At 46.6% G+C, this 22,729-nt stretch overlaps 1 protein-coding gene across 2 annotated transcripts in view; it reads right to left on the bottom strand.

Annotated features, from left to right (window-relative positions):
• LOC128695537 (uncharacterized) overlaps nucleotides 1-22,729 on the bottom strand; it is a 39,468-nt gene that overhangs the window by 10,675 nt on the left and 6,064 nt on the right. For both annotated transcript variants that reach the window (XM_070093245.1, XM_070093246.1), the window contains exons 6-13: nucleotides 11,191-11,312; nucleotides 10,390-10,532; nucleotides 9,960-10,115; nucleotides 8,955-9,130; nucleotides 8,521-8,577; nucleotides 7,873-8,040; nucleotides 6,751-7,021; nucleotides 6,121-6,261 (exon numbers count right to left, since the gene is read on the bottom strand). In XM_070093245.1, coding sequence (XP_069949346.1) covers nucleotides 6,121-6,261; nucleotides 6,751-7,021; nucleotides 7,873-8,040; nucleotides 8,521-8,577; nucleotides 8,955-9,130; nucleotides 9,960-10,115; nucleotides 10,390-10,532; nucleotides 11,191-11,312 — 1,234 coding nt within the window. The remainder of the gene's footprint in view (nucleotides 1-6,120; nucleotides 6,262-6,750; nucleotides 7,022-7,872; nucleotides 8,041-8,520; nucleotides 8,578-8,954; nucleotides 9,131-9,959; nucleotides 10,116-10,389; nucleotides 10,533-11,190; nucleotides 11,313-22,729) is intronic.

Raw genomic sequence — 22,729 nt, 5'->3', positions numbered from 1 at the left:
GGACACTGAGGTTCAGCTAAATTAGGGCCACACATGGGGTTCAGTCAGTCTAGGATTTAGGGTTCAGTCAGTCTAGGAACTGGAGGGGTTTAGCGTCTAGGGGAAATGGGGGGTTCCCGTCAGTCTAGGACACTGAGGGGAAACCCGAGGGCCAGTCTAGGGGACACTGAGGGGTTTAGTCAGTTTTAGGGGACACTGGGGGGTCGCAGTCTAGGGACACTGAGGGTTCAGCGCCCCCGGCACTGAGGGTTCAGTCAGTCTAGGGCCCCTGGGGGGGTTCAGCTGGGGCTAGGGAAACTGGGGGGGTTCAGCCAGTCTAGGGTCCCCGGGGGGTTCAGCCCGTCTAGGGGACACTGGGGGGGCTGGGGGTCTAGGGTACACTGAGGGGTTCAGTCAGTTAGGCACTGAGGGGTTTAGCTGGGGCCCCCGGGGACACCGAGGGGTTTAGCCTCTAGGACACTGAGGGTTTTGTTGCCCCCGGGCCCCTTTAGGGTTCAGTTTGTTAGGTACACTGGGGGGTTCAAATTTCCCAGGGTTTAATTTAGGGTTCAGCCCGTCTAGGGGAGCACTGAGGGTTCAGCCCGCCCCCGGACACTGAGGGTTCAGCGTCTAGGACACTGAGGGTTCAGTCAAATCCAGGGACACTGAGGGTTCAGCGCCCCCGGCACTGGGGGGTTCAGCCCGTCTGGTACACTGGGGGGTTCGTGTCTAGGGGACACTGAGGGTTCAGTCAGTCTGGGGGAACACTGAGGGTTTTAGCCCCCCAGGGAAACACTGGGGGGGTTCAGCCGTCTAGGGTCACTTTTGGTTCCCAGGCCCGTCAGGGCACACTGGGGGGGTTTAGCCGGGCCCCGGGTTACCTGAGGGTTCAGCTGCCCAGGAACACTGAGGGTTGGGGCAGTCTAGGGGAACTGAGGGTTCAGTCAGTCTAGGTAATTTAGGGTTCAGTCAGTCTAGGGGACACTGAGGGTTCAGCGGGCTAGGGCCCCTGAGGGTTCAGCCAAATCCAGGGCCCCCTGAGGGGTTTAGCCCGTCTAGGGGACCCCTTGGGGGGTTCACCAGCCCCCGGACACTGGGGGGTTCCCGTCATCTAGGTACACTGAGGGTTCAGCGTCAGGACACTGGGGGGTTCAGTCAGTCTAGGTACACTGAGGGGTTTAGCCCAGGGGCCAAATGGGGGGTTTAGCCCGTCTAGGGGAACTGAGGGTTTTGGGCAGTCGGGTACACCGGGGGGTTAGTGGGGGAGGACCTGGGGGGCCCCGCGTCTAGGGGAACTTTTTGGGTTCAGCGCCCCCGGGGACACCGGGGGGTTCAGCCCCTTAAAGGGCACTGAGGGCTCAGCCCGTCTAGGGGACACTGAGGGTTTAGTCAGTCTAGGCACTGAGGGTTTTAGCCGCCTAGGTACACCTTTAAGGGGTTTAGCGCCCAGGGGCACTGAGGGCCCGCCCGTCTAGGGGGGAAAATGAGGGTTTTGGGCAGTTTTAAAAAACACTGAGGCCCCGCCGTCTAGGCACTGAGGGTTTTAGCCGCCAGGGACATGAGGGTTCAGTCAGTCTAGGTACACCGGGGGGTCTGGGGCTGTCCCCCGGGATGGAAGGGGTCTTTGGGGCCAGGTTTAAGGGGAAGACTGAGGGTTCAGCCCTAGGTACACTGAGGGTTTTGGGGTCTAGGGCACTGGGGGGTTCGGGCCCGCCCCGGACACCGGGGGGTTCAGCCAGTCTAGGGGCAACTGGGGGTTCATTTAGCCCCCGGGGGCCCACTTTAGGGTTCAGCCAGCCCCGGCACAAAGGGGGGTTCCAGCTGGAAAGGTTAGCCCCCAAAACATTTAGGGGTTTAGTCAGTCTAGGGACACTGAGGGGTTTAGCCCGTCCAGGGCACCGAGGGTTCAGCCCGTCTGGGGACACTGAGGGCTAGCCTTCAGGGTACCCGGGGGGTTCAGCTGCCCCAGGGAAATGGGGGGTTCAGCCGCCCCCGGGGACAATGGGTTTTGCCCAGGGACACCGGGGGGTTCAGCCCGTCTAGGGAAAGGGCACTGAGGGGTTCAGGGGCAGTCCCCCGGGGGGAACTGAGGGTTAAACCCGTCTAGGCCCGGGGGGTTCAGTCAGTCTAGGGACAATTTAGGGGTTTAGTCAGTTTTATACATGGGGGTTCAGCCGTCTAGGGGACACTGGAGGGTTCAAATTTAGGGGCTAGGGGCACTGAGGGTTAGGGGTGGGTCTAGGGACACTGAGGGTTAAATTTGTCTAGGTACAATTGGGGGGTTTAGTGGGCTAGGTACACTGAGGGTTCACCGTCTAGGGCACACTGGGGGGTTCAGTCAGCTAGGCACTGGGGGGCCCCGTCAGCCCCGTACACTGGGGGGTTCAGTCAGTTTAGGGGGGAAACCCAGGGTTGGGGGGGTTTTAGGTTTAAATGAGGGTTCAGTCAGTCTAGGGGTACAATTGGGGGGTTCAGTCGTCTAGGACACTGAGGGTCTAAACGCCCGGGGACACTGAGGGTTCAGCCGTCTAGGGGACAATTTAGGGTTCAGCCGTTAGGTGACACTGAGGGTTCAGCGCCCCCGGGACACTGGGGGGTTCAGCCCGTCTAGGGTACACTGAGGGTTCAGCCGTCTAAACCCCTGAGGGTTCAGCCGCCCAGGTACACTGAGGGTTCAGTGGGGGCTAGGGGTACAGAGGGTTGGGGGTCTAGGGGGGCACTGGGGGGTTCAGTCAGTCTTTGGAAATGAGGGGTTTAGCGCCCCCGGGGAAATGAGGGTCGCGTCTAGGCAACCCCTGAGGGCTAGCCGGGGGAGGTACACTGAGGGTTTTAGCGTTCCCGGGGACACTGGGGGGTTCAGCCCGTTAGGGACACTGAGGGTTTTGCTGCCCCGTTGGGACACTGAGGGTTCAGTCAGTCTAGGGACACTGGAGGGTTGGGGGCCGCCAGGGTGACTGAGGGTTTTAGTCAGTCTAGGACACTGAGGGTTCAGCCCGTCTAGGACACTGAGGGTTCAGCTGGGCTAGGGCACACCCGGGGGGGTTCAGCCCGTCTTTGGCACAAAATGGGGGGTTCAGCCCGCCCCCGGGAACCCCCGGGCCCCGCGGGCTAGGACACCCGAGGGGTTTAGCCCGTTTTAGGCATACTTTAGGGGTTTAGCTGCCCCCGGGCACACTGAGGGGTTTAGCCGTTTTAGGACACCGAGGGGTTTAAAGGCCCCCGGGACACTGAGGTTCAGTCAGTCTAGGGAAGGCCCGAGGGTTCAGCTGCCCCCGGGGGCCCCCCGAGGGGTTTAGTCAGTCTAGGGTACCCCCCCGAGGGTTCAGCCCTTTAGGAACCTGGGGGGGTCTTTTTTAAACCAGGGGTTTAGGTAAAACTGAGGGTTTTAGTCAGTCTAGGCACACTGAGGGTTCAGTTGGGCTAGGTAAATGGGGGGTTCAGCGTTTTAGGGCACACTGAGGGGTTTAGCTTTAGGGGGACACTGGGGGGTCCAGTCATTTAGGGGACAAATTTAGGGGTTCAGCCCGTAGGGGACACTGGGGGGTTGGGGTGTTTTTGGCACAATGAGGTTGGGCATCTAGGCAAAAACTGGGGGGTTCAGCGGTTTTAGGGCACACTGAGGGTTCAGTCTTTAGGGCAAATGGGGGGTTCAGGGTGTTTGGTAATTGGGGGGTTCAGCCATTTAGGGTCACTGAGGGTTTTGTCAGCTTTGGGCCACTGAGGGTCTAAACCGCCCCCGGACACCGAGGGTTTTGTGTCAGGGTCCCCTGAGGGGTTAGCTTTTTTAGGGTTTCCTGGAGGGCTGGGGGGCCCCCGGAACACTGAGGGTTCAGCGCCCCCGGGACATGGGTTCAGCCGCCCAGGGCACTTGGGGGGTTCAGTGGGGCTAGGACACTGAGGGTTTTAGCCGTCTAGGGACACTGAGGGTTCAGCCAGGGGCCCAGGCAAACCCCAAATGGGGTTCAGTCAGCTAGGGGACACTGAGGGGTTTAGCCCGTCTAGGCACACTGAGGGTTCAGTCAATCTAGGGACCAGGGGTTTAGCTGCCCCCGGGGACATTTAGGGTTTTAGCGTCTAGGGGGGCCCTTTAGGGTTCAGTCAGTCTAGGGACATGGGGGGTTCAGCGTCCAGGTAAATGGGGTTCAGCCCGTCTAGGGGACAGGAGGGCACCGGCCCAGGGACACTGAGGTTCAGCCCGGCTTTGGACACCGGGGGGGTTCACTGGGGAGGGACACTGAGGTTCCCGTCAGCCCAGGGCACCGAGGGGTTTAGTGGGGCTTTGGGGAACACTGAGGGTTCAGGCCCAGGGACACACTGAGGGTTCAGTCAGTCTACGGTACACTGAGGGTTCAGTCAGTCTAGGGCACACTGAGGTTCAGTCAGTCTAGGGTACACTGAGGGTTCAGTCAGTCTAGGGCATGGTTCACTGAGGGTTCAGTCAGTCAGTCTAGGGTACTAGACACTGAGGGTTCAGTCAGTCTAGGGTCACACTCTGAGGGGGTTCAGTCAGTCTAGGGTTCACACTGAGGGTTCAGTCAGTCTAGTCAGTCTAGGGTACACTGAGGGTTCAGTCAGTCTAGGGTACACAGTCAGTCTAGGGCACACTGAGGGTTCAGGTCTAGGGCACACTGAGGGTTAAGTCAGTCTAGGGTTCAGTCAGTCTAGGGTACACTGAGGGTTCAGTCAGTCTAGGGCACACTGAGGGTTCAGTCAGTCTAGGACACACACTGAGGGTTCAGTCAGTCTAGGGTACACTGAGGGTTCAGCCAGTCTAGGACACACACTGAGGGTTCAGTCAGTCTAGGACACAGTGAGGGTTCAGTCAGTCTAGGACACACAGAGGGTTCAGTCAGTCTAGGACACACACTGAGGGTTCAGTCAGTCTAGGACACAGTGAGGGTTCAGTCAGTCTAGGATACACACTGAGGGTTCAGTCAGTCTAGGGCACACTGAGGGTTCAGTCAGTCTAGGGTACACTGAGGGTTCAGTCAGTCTAGGGCACACTGAGGGTTCAGTCAGTCTAGGGTACACTGAGGGTTCAGTCAGTCTAGGGTACACTGAGGGTTCAGTCAGTCTAGGGCACACTGAGGGTTCAGTCAGTCTAGGGCACACTGAGGGTTCAGTCAGTCTAGGGTACACTGAGGGTTCAGTCAGTCTAGGGCACACTGAGGGTTCAGTCAGTCTAGGACACACACTGAGGGTTCAGTCAGTCTAGGACACAGTGAGGGTTCAGTCAGTCTAGGACACACACTGAGTGTTCAGTCAGTCTAGGACACACACTGAGGGTTCAGTCAGTCTAGGGCACAGTGAGGGTTCAGTCAGTCTAGGGCACAGTGAGGGTTCAGTCAATCTAGGACACACACAGGGTTCAGTCAGTCTAGGACACACACAGGGTTCAATCTAGGGGTAAACACTGAGTATTCTGCTGGTCTCACCTGAACGTGTGATGTAGTTCAGCTGGGTTTGTGAGGTCTCTGGGGAGACCTAATTTAACCAATTATATGGTCACACCTTGCCTTGGCAAGCGTCTGTCAACCACGCCTTTTCGGCTTAAGACTGAGGTCTTTTGTTCTGGACGGCGTCAGACCTCGGTGTCAGATCAACACCACATGCGCACACTTCACTGTGGGGGGGGGGTGCTTGGACTATCATATAAGCCCAGGGAACAGCTGGGCAAGGGGGTTGTTGGTGACAGGTCCGGGGAGCGAGAGCTCTGGACAGCCGCGTGTGCAGTGGACCACGCATTGGGAATCTTGGGTCAGCTGGTCAGTGAATTAAGAGCGAGTACTAGTCCGTGTTACTGACAACATCTACCTTTCCCCCTGGTAATAAGTCTCATAGGTCAATTGTTATATTATGTAAATGTCCATCAGGATATGTTGTACTCTAGCCCTTTTATGATATTAAGTAAACTATAGCCATAGTTCCCATTCTTATTTGTATCTCCATATGCTATTCCCTTTTCTGTTAAGCACTGGGATAACACGGGAGACGTGCTCACTTGCTGGGATACCTCAGGCAGAGTGGGTAAAGGTCTCACAAACGACACATCCTGACTTGCATGCAGGGCAGAGCAGATCACTGATAGATCTTCTTTGACAACTGAGAAAGAATTAACCCTTGTAGGCGTGCATGACTTACCTTGCCTCCCCAGCAGGACGTTCCGTCACCCTTGAGTACGTCATCGGGGCAGTACTCTGAGTCACCCTTGCAGTACTCGGGCAGGTCACACTCACTCCTCGCCTCCCTGCACTTTGACCCGATCCTCTTCAGCTCACACTTCTGTAGAAAGCGGAAAAAAAAAAAAAAAAAAAAAAAAAGTTTAGCAGTCTGTAGGTTAAAGAATATATATATATATATATATATATATATATATATATATATATATATATATATATATATATATATATATATATATATATATATATATATATATATATATATATATATAAATTTCACCTTTGTCCCACACAGTTTCCTGTAAATATTCCTTGTTCCACTTTGTTTTGCTGTATAATCCTACGGGTTTAGCGCTTCCCCCTTGATTATAATAATAATAATCCACTTTGTTTCCTTCAAGTTCCTTTTGTTGTAAGCCTTTCTATATTAAATATGCCGAACCTTTGATAGAATTAAGGATAGAGCGCCGGGGTCTTTTCTCTCTCTCTCTCTCTCTTTACACAAAGGTTTTACAAGGTTTGGTTAAGGGTACCTAATTTTATTTACAAGATAAGAGCTGTTACCTAACATCTCTCTCTCGCTCGCTCTCACCTGAGTGTCACAGCAGGACCCAGAGGCGCAGGAGGCATTAACTGCTAGCCTACAGGTGGTAGGGACGCAGCAGGGGTTGTCACAGAACTTATGGGGACCGCAGTCACACTGCTCTCCAGCGTACACGTCCACCACCCCGTCCCCGCAGCTAGCCCCCGACACCAGCTTCGTCGGCACATTCTTCAGGCAGTCGAAGTAGCCGGATTGGATCCCGGTGGCCAGAGACTCTCTGCTGCAGGAGCTCCAGCTGGTCTCTTCTCGGTAAGTCGCACTGCAGATGAGGATTAGGATGTTAATGTATTCACCTAGTTGTGGTTGCAGGGGTAGAGCCACAGCTCCTGGCCCCGCCTCTTCACATATGTCTCACTTCCAGTGTTGTTGAGTGTTATGTGCTTGATGAGAGAAGAGAGAGAGAGAGAGAGAGAGAGAGAGAGATAGAGAGAGAGAGAGAGAGAGAGAGAGAGAGAGAGAGAGAGAGAGAGAGAGAGAGAGAGAGAGAGAGAGCGTAAATAGAACCACTGAAGAAAGATGCCTTTCAATGCTAGTAGAGGTCTCTCGATCCAAGCACTTGGAGCTACCCCCCACACTCTCTCTCCCTTTCCTTGGATCAAGCCTGACTACCTCTTTTGCCTCAGGTGCTGTGTGTGCGTGTGACCCTTCCCTACGGGTTTTGCTCTCCTCCGGCGAGAGTAACGTAAATGTTTGTTTCCGCTCTGAGAGGCGTCCAACCCGTAGGGGTAACCAGGTGCGTGAGCCGAGGAAGGGGAGAGTAAATTTCACTTCACTGGATCAAGAGCCCCTTCGCCAGCGTTAAAGCATTCTAAGTTGAAGTGCCTGTCGAACAAGAGTGCTATTCCAAGAGTGCCTGTATAACACTGGCACTCTTGAAAGGAACGAACAAAAGTGCCACTTTCAAGTGCAGTATAAAAGTGGCACTCTTGAAGAGGACAAGCAAGAGTGCCACTCTCAAGTGCAGTATATAACTAAAAAGAGTGCCACCCACTCACCTATTGCTATAATTAGCGAGGCACTCTTGAGTTACTATCAAAAGTGGCACTCGTTAGTGCAACACAAGAGTGCCACTCTTTAGTGCAATACAAGAGTGGCACCCCCATCACTCACCTGCCGCTGGAGCTCATCAGGCACTTACGACTCTGGCAGTGGCACTCCTTGGCACCGTCATCATCATGGTTCATGCCCAGGTTATGACCCATCTCGTGGGCGACCGTCTGGGCCACAATGCCCTCGTGACTCTGTTTGTCCTCAACCACTGCCACGGAGTTCTTCTTGCTGTAGACGCAGTGCCATGTAGACGCAGTGCCATGTTGTAGACGCAGTGCCATGCACATGCAGTGCCATGTAGACACAGTGTCGTTATTGTAGATGTAGTGTAGACCACGCAAGGAAAATAAAATAAGTATATATATATATATATATATATATATATATATATATATATATATATATATATATATATATATATATATATATATATATATAGATATATATATATATATATATATATATATATATATATATATATATATATTCAGTAATTGCGAAAAAGTGATACAAGATGCAAAACACAGTAATACAAGATGCGAACACAGCTCTAGGCCTCTCGTGTTGCAATCAACACGTCATCAGGAGCTTGCAATGTTGCAGAAATGAGTAGGAAAATAGAGAGAGAGAGAGAGAGAGAGAGAGAGAGAGAGAGAGAGAGAGAGAGAGAGAGAGAGAGAGAGAGAGAGAGAGAGCAGCCACACCCACCTGCACATGCCAGACACAGAGGCGTATCCCACTGTTTGTCCTTCAAAGTCCACCGTGCTGTTGTGAATCGAGATAAACATGAAGATAAATATCGTAAGTTATGGAGAACTATTAATAATATTGCTTCTATAATTATAAATATTTTATTAATAATTTTAATACTAATATGATCACTAATAATATAGTGTTATTTATTGTTATTATAATAATTATTATTATTACTATAATAATTATTATAATAATAATAACAACAATAACTATCATTCTTATAATAATAATAATAATAATAATAATAATAATAATAATAATAATAATAATAATAATAATTATTATTATTATTATTATTATTATTATTATTATTATTATTATTATTTCAGTCCTTGGTGTCAAAATTTGACTTCTCCCGGGGGTGGGGGGGGGGAGGAGACACTCACGTCAGGAGGACAGTGTTATCATTGGGTAAGTCTGGCCTCTCCTGCAGGAAGCGGTGTCTGTAGGTGCGGAGCTCATCCAGGCTCTTCTTGAAGTCTGAGGTCACCTCTATCTGACCCCTGGAGGTCAGCACCTCCAGGTGTACCAGCACCACCACCACCCCTAGGGGACGGTACAGCTGTACGAGGATACAGAGAGGAAATGTTATTAAGGATCTTTATCAACAGAAGATATAGATTTAGGTGAACGAATTTTCGTGAAGTCAGCGAAGTGCTGGAAATCGGTAAGTGCGGGTAACTGGTAAGTGCTGGAAGAATAAAGAGGTACAGTACCGTGACTGGAACAATACACAAATAACCCGCACATAAAAAGAAACCTAGGTGCTGGAAGTCAATAGATGATGGGATTCTGCATATAATCATAGAAAAATGATGATGTATCCGAGTCTAACACACACGGATGCTGGAACACTCTGAGGCTTGGTCTTAACACTTTAATACACCATTAAAGACAAATATTGCATTCGTGGGGGAAGCACTAGGCCCGTAGGAGTCATACAGAGCCTAGGGGAATGAGAGGTAATCCTTTTTTTTGTTTTCAATCTAAGGAAATGATATAAAAATAGCATCCATTGAGCAGGGTCGACTTAGGTCAGTTAGATAATTGGAGCGAGAAATTTTGGATTGTGACTAGTGATTAGAAGATTGGGAAAGAGACGATTAGCAGTATTGCTACCATTACTGCTACCACCACGACTGCTACCACCACTACTGCTACCACCACTACTGCTATCACTAATGCTACCACCACTACTGCTACCACCACTACTGCTACCACTAATGCTACCACCACTACTGCTACCACCACTACTGCTACCAACACGACTGCTACCACCACTACTGCTACCACTACTGCTACCACTACTGCTACCACCACTACTGCTACCACCACTACTGCTACCACTACTGCTACCAGTACTGCTACTATCACTACTAGCATCATCTCACCGCGTTCACGATGTTGACTATGGTGCGACAGCGGGCGTGGGTGTTGCTTCCATGCACGGTGTAGTAGCTGTGGTCAGCTACTAACACGAGCTCTACGAAGCGTGTAGCAGCAGCTCCCCACAGCTCTCCTGAACCACGCAGCGCCTCCCGACGAACCTGTAGAGAACCACACAAATGAGAACACCACGGAGAGAAGTGGAAGGAGGAGATGGAAGAGGAGGACCTACAGAATCAGAAGGGTGAGGCAGAGGAGGAGAGTGTAAACAAACGGGACGTAGAGAAGTAATGGATACTGCACTGTGGTTTATGAAGCACAAAACCTGTTTCCATCAATATTACAGCATGGTGGAGGCTCAGTCAACTCTCCATTCATTGTGGCGCCAACACTGACCAGTCAACCTTTGGGTAACGAAAGAATAGACCTCCTTACCCGTTGTGAGTCACTCCTGGTATTCTGTGTGGTATCCCAGGTACTGCTTTTGTTCTCACTAGTTCTTGAATCCTCGCTCGTCTTATTTAGTCTTCTGGTTCCTAGGAATTCTCTCGGGCCTCTCATGTTTCCGTCCTTCACTCCTGAGGAGGTGAATAACCATTTAATAACTCAGAGTGTACAGTTCTTTCTGATGCTCGTGAACTGATATGGTTAGAGGGAATTGTGGCTATATCATTTACTGCCGCAATTTTCATTTCTGGCTCCTACTGGGCCAAAAATTATTTCAAATGGCGATGACTTACAAGGACTGGTCTTTCTTCTGACCAGAAAGAAAAACAGCGGTGTACTGGTGTATTATCCTAGCTCTTATGACGACGTTTAGGTCCAATTTTTGGTACAAATAAAAGACAGAAGTGGAGATGTAATCATGCGATCCATCCACCAACCTTCTTCAACGACGATAGATTGACCACATTATATATATATGGACCGAGAGATAATGTATGTAAAGAATTTCGCACAGCTGCAAATTGCTAAGCGTTCTAAAATAATTTTCGAAGTTTACGGCATTTGACAGGATTTGATGAAATTATATATATATATATATATATATATATATATATATATATATATATATATATATATATATATATATATATATATATATATATATATATATATATATATATATATATATATATATATATATATATATATATATACACTGCCAGGAGTGTCAGTGTATATACACTACCAGGAGTGTATATAATTGTATAGACTGAAAATAAGGCTGTATACCACAGGCACCAGACGAGTGTGGGATGAGGGAGGCAGACAGGATCCTGTGAGGTTCCTTGAGGTTGGAGGCTCCAGGGGTAGGCTCAACCAGCAGCTCCTGGTCCCCACCTACCACCACTCCCCTGAAACAAGATTAACAAGCGTACATGTAATGGGGATTACCGTCACCTTACGTCATTATAAATCGAAGAGACAACAGAAGTTACAAAAGTAATTAAACAGAGACAACAGAAGCCACAAAAGTAATTAGACGAAGAGACAACAGTATCTACAAAAGTAATTAAACAAAGAGACAACAGAAGCCACAAAAGTAATTAGACGAAGAGACAACAGAAGCTACAAAAGTAATTAAACAAAGAGACAACAGAAGCCACAAAAGTAATTAGACGATGAGGAGGAGAATGGGGTAAAATAAACTTTTAATGGCATTAGAACGTGAAAAAAATAGTATTTTTATAGAAATGGTGTAAATTCTGACTGTCATCATATACTTATAGTAACTTAGACATAAACCATTTATGTATATATATAAAAAGGCAAAAAATACAATGTAATAACGAAGAAAAATTACAGCAGGCCTACTGGCCTATACTCATATATACATACATATATATATATATATATATATATATATATATATATATATATATATATATATATATATATATATATATATATATATATATATATATATATATATATATATATATATATATATATATATATATATATATATATATATATATATATATATATCATAGACATTTGCACTTTTCTAAACAATAACATAAAACCTGTATGGTTGGAAAAGAAAAAATTAAACTTCCAACAAGAGTTAAAACTTTTGATAAAAATGAACCATAAAACTTTATCTTTTTTTTATTGTATTATTTTTGAGGTGGATGATAAAACAACAGCTGGACGTAACCACGGGAAACTTTTACTTTATTCAACATTGATTAAAAATGACAGGAAAAAGTGAAGGTAAATAAACGCGAATTTTGCAAGTTACTCTGTTGAGACTGTTTATCACTGTTGTTGATGTCGACACAGTGTATATACACTGCCTGGAGTGTTAGTGTATATACACTGCCAGGAGTGTTAGTGTATATACACTGCCAGGAGTGTTAGTGTATATACACTGCCAGGAGTGTTAGTGTATATACACTGCCTGCAGTGTTAGTGTATATACACTGCCTGGAGTGTTAGTGTATATACACTGCCAGGAGTGTTAGTGTATATACACTGCCTGGAGTGTTAGTGTATATACACTGCCTGGAGTGTTAGTGTATATACACTGCCTGGAGTGTTAGTGTATATACACTGCCAGGAGTGTTAGTGTATATACACTGCCTGGAGTGTTAGTGTATATACACTGCCAGGAGTGTTAGTGTATATACACTGCCAGGAGTGTTAGTGTATATACACTGCCAGGAGTGTTAGTGTATATACACTGCCAGGAGTGTTAGTGTATATACACTGTCAGGAGTGTTAGTGTATATACACTGCCAGGAGTGTTAGTGTATATACACTGCCAGGAGTGTTAGTGTATATACACTGCCAGGAGTGTTAGTGTATATACACTGCCAGGAGTGTTAGTGTATATACACTGCCAGGAGTGTTAGTGTATATACACTGCCAGGAGTGTTAGTGTATATACACTGCCAGGAGTGTTAGTGTATATACACTGCCAGGAGTGTTAGTGTATATACACTGCCAGGAGTGTTAGTGTATATACACTGCCAGGAGTGTTAGTGTATATACACTGCCAGGAGTGTTAGTGTATATACACTGCCAGGAGTGTTAGTGTATATACACTGCCAGGAGTGTTAGTGTATATACACTGCCAGGAGTGTTAGTGTATATACACTGCCAGGAGTGTTAGTGTATATACACTGCCAGGAGTGTTAGTGTATATACACTGCCAGGAGTGTTAGTGTATATACACTGCCAGGAGTGTTAGTGTATATACACTGCCAGGAGTGTTAGTGTATATACACTGCCAGGAGTGTTAGTGTATATACACTGCCAGGAGTGTTAGTGTATATACACTGCCTGGAGTGTTAGTGTATATACACTGCCAGGAGTGTTAGTGTATATACACTGCCAGGAGTGTTAGTGTATATACACTGCCAGGAGTGTTAGTGTATATACACTGCCAGGAGTGTTAGTGTATATACACTGCCAGGAGTGTTAGTGTATATACACTGCCAGGAGTGTTAGTGTATATACACTGCCAGGAGTGTTAGTGTATATACACTGCCAGGAGTGTTAGTGCCAGGAGTGTTAGTGTATATACACTGCCAGGAGTGTTAGTGTATATACACTGCCAGGAGTGTTAGTGTATATACACTGCCAGGAGTGTTAGTGTATATACACTGCCAGGAGTGTTAGTGTATATACACTGCCAGGAGTGTTAGTGTATATACACTGCCAGGAGTGTTAGTGTATATACACTGCCAGGAGTGTTAGTGTATATACACTGCCAGGAGTGTTAGTGTATATACACTGCCAGGAGTGTTAGTGTATATACACTGCCAGGAGTGTTAGTGTATATACACTGCCAGGAGTGTTAGTGTATATACACTGCCAGGAGTGTTAGTGTATATACACTGCCAGGAGTGTTAGTGTATATACACTGCCAGGAGTGTTAGTGTATATACACTGCCAGGAGTGTTAGTGTATATACACTGCCAGGAGTGTTAGTGTATATACACTGCCAGGAGTGTTAGTGTATATACACTGCCAGGAGTGTCAGTGTATATACACTGCCTGGAGTGCTAGTGTATATCAGGAGTGTTAGTGTATATACACTGCCAGGAGTGTTAGTGTATATACACTGCCAGGAGTGTTAGTGTATATACACTGCCAGGAGTGTTAGTGTATATACACTGCCAGGAGTGTTAGTGTATATACACTGCCAGGAGTGTTAGTGTATATACACTGCCAGGAGTGTTAGTGTATATACACTGCCAGGAGTGTTAGTGTATATACACTGCCAGGAGTGTTAGTGTATATACACTGCCAGGAGTGTTAGTGTATATACACTGCCAGGAGTGTTAGTGTATATACACTGCCAGGAGTGTTAGTGTATATACACTGCCAGGAGTGTTAGTGTATATACACTGCCAGGAGTGTTAGTGTATATACACTGCCAGGAGTGTTAGTGTATATACACTGCCAGGAGTGTTAGTGTATATACACTGCCAGGGGTGTTAGTGTATATACACTGCCAGGAGTGTTAGTGTATATACACTGCCAGGAGTGTCAGTGTATATACACTGCCAGGAGTGCTAGTGCATATACACTGCCTGGAGTGTTAGTGTATATACACTGCCAGGAGTGTTAGTGTATATACACTGCCAGGAGTGTTAGTGTATATACACTGCCAGGAGTGTTAGTGTATATACACTGCCAGGAGTATCAGTGTATATACACTGCCAGGAGTGTCAGTGTATATACACTGCCTGGAGTGTTAGTGTATATACACTGCCAGGAGTGTCAGTGTATATACACTGCCAGGAGTGTCAGTGTATATACACTGCCAGGAGTGTTAGTGTATATACACTGCCTGGAGTGTTAGTGTATATACACTGCCAGGAGTGTTAGTGTATATACACTGCCAGGAGTGTCAGTGTATATACACTGCCAGGAGTGTTAGTGTATATACACTGCCAGGAGTGTTAGTGTATATACACTGCCAGGAGTGTCAGTGTATATACACTGCCAGGAGTGTCAGTGTATATACACTGCCAGGAGTGTTAGTGTATATACACTGCCTGGAGTGTTAGTGTATATACACTGCCAGGAGTGTTAGTGTATATACACTGCCAGGAGTGTTAGTGTATATACACTGCCAGGAGTGTCAGTGTATATACACTGCCAGGAGTGTCAGTGTATATACACTGCCAGGAGTGTTAGTGTATATACACTGCCTGGAGTGTTAGTGTATATACACTGCCAGGAGTGTTAGTGTATATACACTGCCAGGAGTGTCAGTGTATATACACTGCCAGGGGTGTTAGTGTATATACACTGCCTGGAGTGTTAGTGTATATACACTGCCAGGAGTGTTAGTGTATATACACTGCCAGGAGTGTTAGTGTATATACACTGCCAGGGGTGTTAGTGTATATACACTGCCAGGAGTGTTAGTGTATATACACTGCCAGGAGTGTCAGTGTATATACACTGCCAGGAGTGTTAGTGTATATACACTGCCTGGAGTGTTAGTGTATATACACTGCTAGGAGTGTTAGTGTATATACACTGCCAGGAGTGTCAGTGTATATACACTGCCAGGGGTGTTAGTGTATATACACTGCCTGGAGTGTTAGTGTATATACACTGCCAGGAGTGTTAGTGTATATACACTGCCAGGAGTGTTAGTGTATATACACTGCCAGGGGTGTTAGTGTATATACACTGCCAGGAGTGTTAGTGTATATACACTGCCAGGAGTGTTAGTGTATATACACTGCCAGGAGTGTTAGTGTATATACACTGCCAGGGGTGTTAGTGTATATACACTGCCAGGAGTGTTAGTGTATATACACTGCCAGGAGTGTTAGTGTATATACACTGCCAGGAGTGATAGTGTATATACACTGCCAGGAGTGTTAGTGTATATACACTGCCAGGAGTGTCAGTGTATATACACTGCCAGGAGTGTTAGTGTATATACACTGCCAGGAGTGTCAGTGTATATACACTGCCAGGAGTGTTAGTGTATATACACTGCCAGGAGTGTCAGTGTATATACACTGCCAGGAGTGTTAGTGTATATACACTGCCAGGAGTGTTAGTGTATATACACTGCCAGGAGTGTCAGTGTATATACACTGCCAGGAGTGTCAGTGTATATACACTGCCAGGAGTGTTAGTGTATATACACTGCCAGGAGTGTCAGTGTATATACACTGCCAGGAGTGTTAGTGTATATACACTGCCAGGAGTGTCAGTGTATATACACTGCCAGGAGTGTAGTGTATATACACTGCCAGGAGTGTTAGTGTATATACACTGCCAGGAGTGTCAGTGTATATACACTGCCAGGAGTGTCAGTGTATATACACTGCCAGGAGTGTTAGTGTATATACACTGCCAGGAGTGTCAGTGTATATACACTGCCAGGAGTGTCAGTGTATATACACTGCCAGGAGTGTCAGTGTATATACACTGCCAGGAGTGTCAGTGTATATACACTGCCAGGAGTGTTAGTGTATATACACTGCCAGGAGTGTCAGTGTATATACACTGCCAGGAGTGTTAGTGTATATACACTGCCAGGAGTGTTAGTGTATATACACTGCCAGGAGTGTCAGTGTATATACACTGCCAGGAGTGTTAGTGTATATACACTGCCAGGAGTGTCAGTGTATATACACTGCCATGAGTGTTAGTGTATATACACTGCCTGGAGTGTTAGTGTATATACACTGCCAGGAGTGTTAGTGTATATACACTGCCAGGAGTGTTAGTGTATATACACTGCCTGGAGTGTTAGTGTATATACACTGCCAGGAGTGTTAGTGTATATACACTGCCAGGAGTGTTAGTGTATATACACTGCCTGGAGTGTTAGTGTATATACACTGCCAGGAGTGTTAGTGTATATACACTGCCAGGAGTGTCAGTGTATATACACTGCCAGGAGTGTTAGTGTATATACACTGCCAGGAGTGTTAGTTTATATACACTGCCTGGAGTGTTAGTGTATATACACTGCCGGGAGTGTCAGTGTATATACACTGCCAGGAGTGTCAGTGTATATACACTGCTAGAAGTGTCTCTCAGTGTGTATATGCACAGTGAAGTGTATGTTTCTCATTGTATATACAGAGTGAAGTGTATCTCTCTCAGTGTATATACTCAGTGTATATACTCTGTGAAGTGTGTATCTCCCATGTACATATACACAGTGAAGTGTAAGTCTTTCAATGTATATATACACAGTGAAGTGTATACCTCCTAGTGTATATACATACTAAAGTGTATGTCTATCAGTGTATATATACACAGTGAAGTGTATACCTCCTAGTGTATATACACAGTGAAGTGTATGTCTCTCAGTGTATATATACACAGTGAAGTGTATGTCTCTCAGTGTATATATACACAGTGAAGTGTATACCTCCTAGTGTATATACACAGTGAAGTGTATGTCTCTCAGTGTATATATACACAGTGAAGTGTATGCCTCCTAGTGTGTATACACAGTGAAGCGTATATCCCTCATTGTATATATATACACAGTGAAGTGTATGTCTCTCAGTGTATATATACACAGTGAAGTGTATGTCTGTCAGTATATATATACACAGTGAGGTATTATCTCTTTTTGTATATACACACTAATAATTTACTTTACTCACTGTTTTAAGTATTAAAGTAATCTTGTCTGGTGAACTGGAGCCCTGATGACCCTGGTGTAGTAGATAGGTATTCAACCCATATGATGTTGATATATACTTCATCACGGTTAAGAAAAAAAACGCAGCTGTTAAGTAGCAGATATACCTTAAAAAGACATGTAATTGAAATGACCAAAAAAATGAAGATTTTTGATAAAATGGCCCAAAAAAATGGAAAGCTAAAATTAATGGAAATAAAAAGAGACATAAAGACGAAGAGACAGGAAATGTCTCAATCGGAGGAGAGGAAAAGGAGATGAGATATGACAAATAGAGATAAATTTAGAAGAGACACACGTTAATAAGATGTCGAGAAGGATGTCTTTGACGCCATCTAAGACGCATCACGAGACCACTACCAGATGACCAGTTCGAACCCCGGTACACCTTCCATCAATGTATTATTTCCTCACCTCGTGCCATCCTCAGCTCATGAGATGATAATTCTCATATGTGCAAAGAAGCAGAACTGTATAAAAAAACTGACTGATGTTGTAGTGGCCAGGCTTAGGCTTGGTTACAAGTACTGACTGATGTTGTAGTGGCCAGGCTTAGGCTTGGTTACAAGTACTGACTGATGTTGTAGTGGCCAGGCTTAGGCTTGGTTACAAGTACTGACTGATGTTGTAGTGGCCAGGCTTAGGCTTGGTTACAAGTACTGACTGATGTTGTAGTGGCCAGGCTTAGGCTTAGTTACAAGTACTGACTGATGTTGTAGTGGCCAGGCTTAGGCTTGGTTACAAGTACTGACTGATGTTGTAGTGGCCAGGCTTAGGCTTGGTTACAAGTACTGACTGATGTTGTAGTGGCCAGGCTTAGGCTTGGTTACAAGTACTGACTGATGTTGTAGTGGCCAGGCTTAGGCTTGGTTACAAGTACTGACTGATGTTGTAGTGGTCAGGCTTAGGCTTGGTTACAAGTACTGACTGATGTTGTAGTGGCCAGGCTTAGGCTTGGTTACAAGTACTGACTGATGTTGTAGTGGCCAGGCTTAGGCTTGGTTACAAGTACTGACTGATGTTGTAGTGGTCAGGCTTAGGCTTGGTTACAAGTACTGACTGATGTTGTAGTGGCCAGGCTTAGGCTTGGTTACAAGTACTGACTGATGTTGTAGTGGCCAGGCTTAGGCTTGGTTACAAGTACTGACTGATGTTGTAGTGGCCAGGCTTAGGCTTGGTTACAAGTACTGACTGATGTTGTAGTGGCCAGGCTTAGGCTTGGTTACAAGTACTGACTGATGTTGTAGTGGTCAGGCTTAGGCTTGGTTACAAGTACTGACTGATGTTGTAGTGGCCAGGCTTAGGCTTGGTTACAAGTACTGACTGATGTTGTAGTGGCCAGGCTTAGGCTTGGTTACAAGTACTGACTGATGTTGTAGTGGCCAGGCTTAGGCTTGGTTACAAGTACTGACTGATGTTGTAGTGGCCAGGCTTAGGCTTGGTTACAAGTACTGACTGATGTTGTAGTGGCCAGGCTTAGGCTTGGTTACAAGTACTGACTGATGTTGTAGTGGCCAGGCTTAGGCTTGGTTACAAGTACTGACTGATGTTGCAGTGGCCAGGCTTAGGCTTGGTTACAAGTACTGACTGATGTTGTAGTGGTCAGGCTTAGGCTTGGTTACAAGTACTGACTGATGTTGTAGTGGCCAGGCTTAGGCTTGGTTACAAGTACTGACTGATGTTGTAGTGGCCAGGCTTAGGCTTGGTTACAAGTACTGACTGATGTTGTAGTGGCCAGGCTTAGGCTTGGTTACAAGTACTGACTGATGTTGTAGTGGCCAGGCTTAGGCTTGGTTACAAGTACTGACTGATGTTGTAGTGGCCAGGCTTAGGCTTGGTTACAAGTACTGACTGATGTTGTAGTGGCCAGGCTTAGGCTTGGTTACAAGTACTGACTGATGTTGTAGTGGCCAGGCTTAGGCTTGGTTACAAGTACTGACTGATGTTGTAGTGGCCAGGCTTAGGCTTGGTTACAAGTACTGACTGATGTTGTAGTGGCCAGGCTTAGGCTTAGTTACAAGTACTGACTGATGTTGTAGTGGCCAGGCTTAGGCTTGGTTACAAGTACTGACTGGTGTTGTAGTGGCCAGGCTTAGGCTTGGTTACAAGTACTGACTGCTGTTGTAGTGGTCAGGCTTAGGCTTGGTTACAAGTACTGACTGATGCTGTAGTGGTCAGGCTTAGGGTTGGTTACAAGTACTGACTGATGTTGTAGTGGTCAGGCTTAGGCTTGGTTACAAGTACTGACTGATGTTGTAGTGGTCAGGCTTAGGCTTGGTTACAAGTACTGACTGATGTTGTAGTGGCTAGGCTTAGGCTTGGTTACAAGTACTGACTGATGTTGTAGTGGTCAGGCTTAGGCTTGGTTACAAGTACTGACTGATGTTGTAGTGGCCAGGCTTAGGCTTGGTTACAAGTACTGACTGATGTTGTAGTGGCCAGGCTTAGGCTTGGTTACAAATACTGACTGATGTTGTAGTGGCCAGGCTTAGGCTTGGTTACAAGTACTGACTGATGTTGTAGTGGCCAGGCTTAGGCTTGGTTACAAGTACTGACTGATGTTGTAGTGGCCAGGCTTAGGCTTGGTTACAAGTACTGACTGATGTTGTAGTGGCCAGGCTTAGGCTTGGTTACAAGTACTGACTGATGTTGTAGTGGCCAGGCTTAGGCTTGGTTACAAGTACTGACTGATGTTGTAGTGGCCAGGCTTAGGCTTGGTTACAAGTACTGACTGATGTTGTAGTGGCCAGGCTTAGGCTTGGTTACAAGTACTGACTGATGTTGTAGTGGCCAGGCTTAGGCTTGGTTACAAGTACTGACTGATGTTGTAGTGGCCAGGCTTAGCTTGGTTACAAGTACTGACTGATGTTGTAGTGGCCAGGCTTAGGCTTGGTTACAAGTACTGACTGATGTTGTAGTGGCCAGGCTTAGGCTTGGTTACAAGTACTGACTGATGTTGTAGTGGCCAGGCTTAGGCTTGGTTACAAGTACTGACTGATGTTGTAGTGGCCAGGCTTAGGCTTGGTTACAAGTACTGACTGATGTTGTAGTGGTCAGGCTTAGGCTTGGTTACAAGTACTGACTGATGTTGTAGTGGCCAGGCTTAGGCTTGGTTACAAGTACTGACTGATGTTGTAGTGGCCAGGCTTAGGCTTGGTTACAAGTACTGACTGATGTTGTAGTGGCCAGGCTTAGGCTTGGTTACAAGTACTGACTGATGTTGTAGTGGCCAGGCTTAGGCTTGGTTACAAGTACTGACTGATGTTGTAGTGGCCAGGCTTAGGCTTGGTTACAAGTACTGACTGATGTTGTAGTGGCCAGGCTTAGGCTTGGTTACAAGTACTGACTGATGTTGTAGTGGCCAGGCTTAGGCTTGGTTACAAGTACTGACTGATGTTGTAGTGGTCAGGCTTAGGCTTGGTTACAAGTACTGACTGATGTTGTAGTGGCCAGGCTTAGGCTTGGTTACAAGTACTGACTGATGTTGTAGTGGCCAGGCTTAGGCTTGGTTACAAGTACTGACTGATGTTGTAGTGGCCAGGCTTAGGCTTGGTTACAAGTACTGACTGATGTTGTAGTGGTCAGGCTTAGGCTTGGTTACAAGTACTGACTGATGTTGTAGTGGCCAGGCTTAGGCTTGGTTACAAGTACTGACTGATGTTGTAGTGGCCAGGCTTAGGCTTGGTTACAAGTACTGACTGATGTTGTAGTGGCCAGGCTTAGGCTTGGTTACAAGTACTGACTGATGTTGTAGTGGCCAGGCTTAGGCTTGGTTACAAGTACTGACTGATGTTGTAGTGGCCAGGCTTAGGCTTGGTTACAAGTACTGACTGATGTTGTAGTGGCCAGGCTTAGGCTTGGTTACAAGTACTGACTGATGTTGTAGTGGCCAGGCTTAGGCTTGGTTACAAGTACTGACTGATGTTGTAGTGGTCAGGCTTAGGCTTGGTTACAAGTACTGACTGATGTTGTAGTGGCCAGGCTTAGGCTTGGTTACAAGTACTGACTGATGTTGTAGTGGCCAGGCTTAGGCTTGGTTACAAGTACTGACTGATGTTGTAGTGGCCAGGCTTAGGCTTGGTTACAAGTACTGACTGATGTTGTAGTGGCCAGGCTTAGGCTTGGTTACAAGTACTGACTGATGTTGTAGTGGCCAGGCTTAGGCTTGGTTACAAGTACTGACTGATGTTGTAGTGGCCAGGCTTAGGCTTGGTTACAAGTACTGACTGATGTTGTAGTGGCCAGGCTTAGGCTTGGTTACAAGTACTGACTGATGTTGTAGTGGCCAGGCTTAGGCTTGGTTACAAGTACTGACTGATGTTGTAGTGGCCAGGCTTAGGCTTGGTTACAAGTACTGACTGATGTTGTAGTGGCCAGGCTTAGGCTTGGTTACAAGTACTGACTGATGTTGTAGTGGCCAGGCTTAGGCTTGGTTACAAGTACTGACTGATGTTGTAGTGGCCAGGCTTAGGCTTGGTTACAAGTACTGACTGATGTTGTAGTGGCCAGGCTTAGGCTTGGTTACAAGTACTGACTGATGTTGTAGTGGCCAGGCTTAGGCTTGGTTACAAGTACTGACTGATGTTGTAGTGGCCAGGCTTAGGCTTGGTTACAAGTACTGACTGATGTTGTAGTGGCCAGGCTTAGGCTTGGTTACAAGTACTGACTGATGTTGTAGTGGCCAGGCTTAGGCTTGGTTACAAGTACTGACTGATGTTGTAGTGGCCAGGCTTAGGCTTGGTTACAAGTACTGACTGATGTTGTAGTGGCCAGGCTTAGGCTTGGTTACAAGTACTGACTGATGTTGTAGTGGTCAGGCTTAGGCTTGGTTACAAGTACTAAATTTGCTTGCAGCAAATACGTGAACTGTGGACATAAATGCAAATGTAACCCTGTTACCAATTTGGGGTTTAGTTTTAGGCCTTTTATGTATCCATATGTTCTTGCGCTACCCTCCACAGGATGGATATGTTCTTGCGCTACCCTCCAAAGGATGGATATGTTCTTGCGCTACCCTCCACAGGATGGATATATTCTTGCGCTATCCTCCAAAGGATGGATATGTTCTCGCGCTACCCTCCACAGGATGGATATGTTCTCGCGCTACCCTCCACAGGATGGATATGT

This window comes from Cherax quadricarinatus, chromosome 42 (genome assembly GCF_038502225.1).
Source record: "Cherax quadricarinatus isolate ZL_2023a chromosome 42, ASM3850222v1, whole genome shotgun sequence".
Lineage (NCBI taxonomy): Eukaryota > Metazoa > Arthropoda > Malacostraca > Decapoda > Parastacidae > Cherax > Cherax quadricarinatus.
Note: the sequence above shows the minus strand (reverse complement) of the source record. Positions and strands in the feature narration are given on the sequence as shown.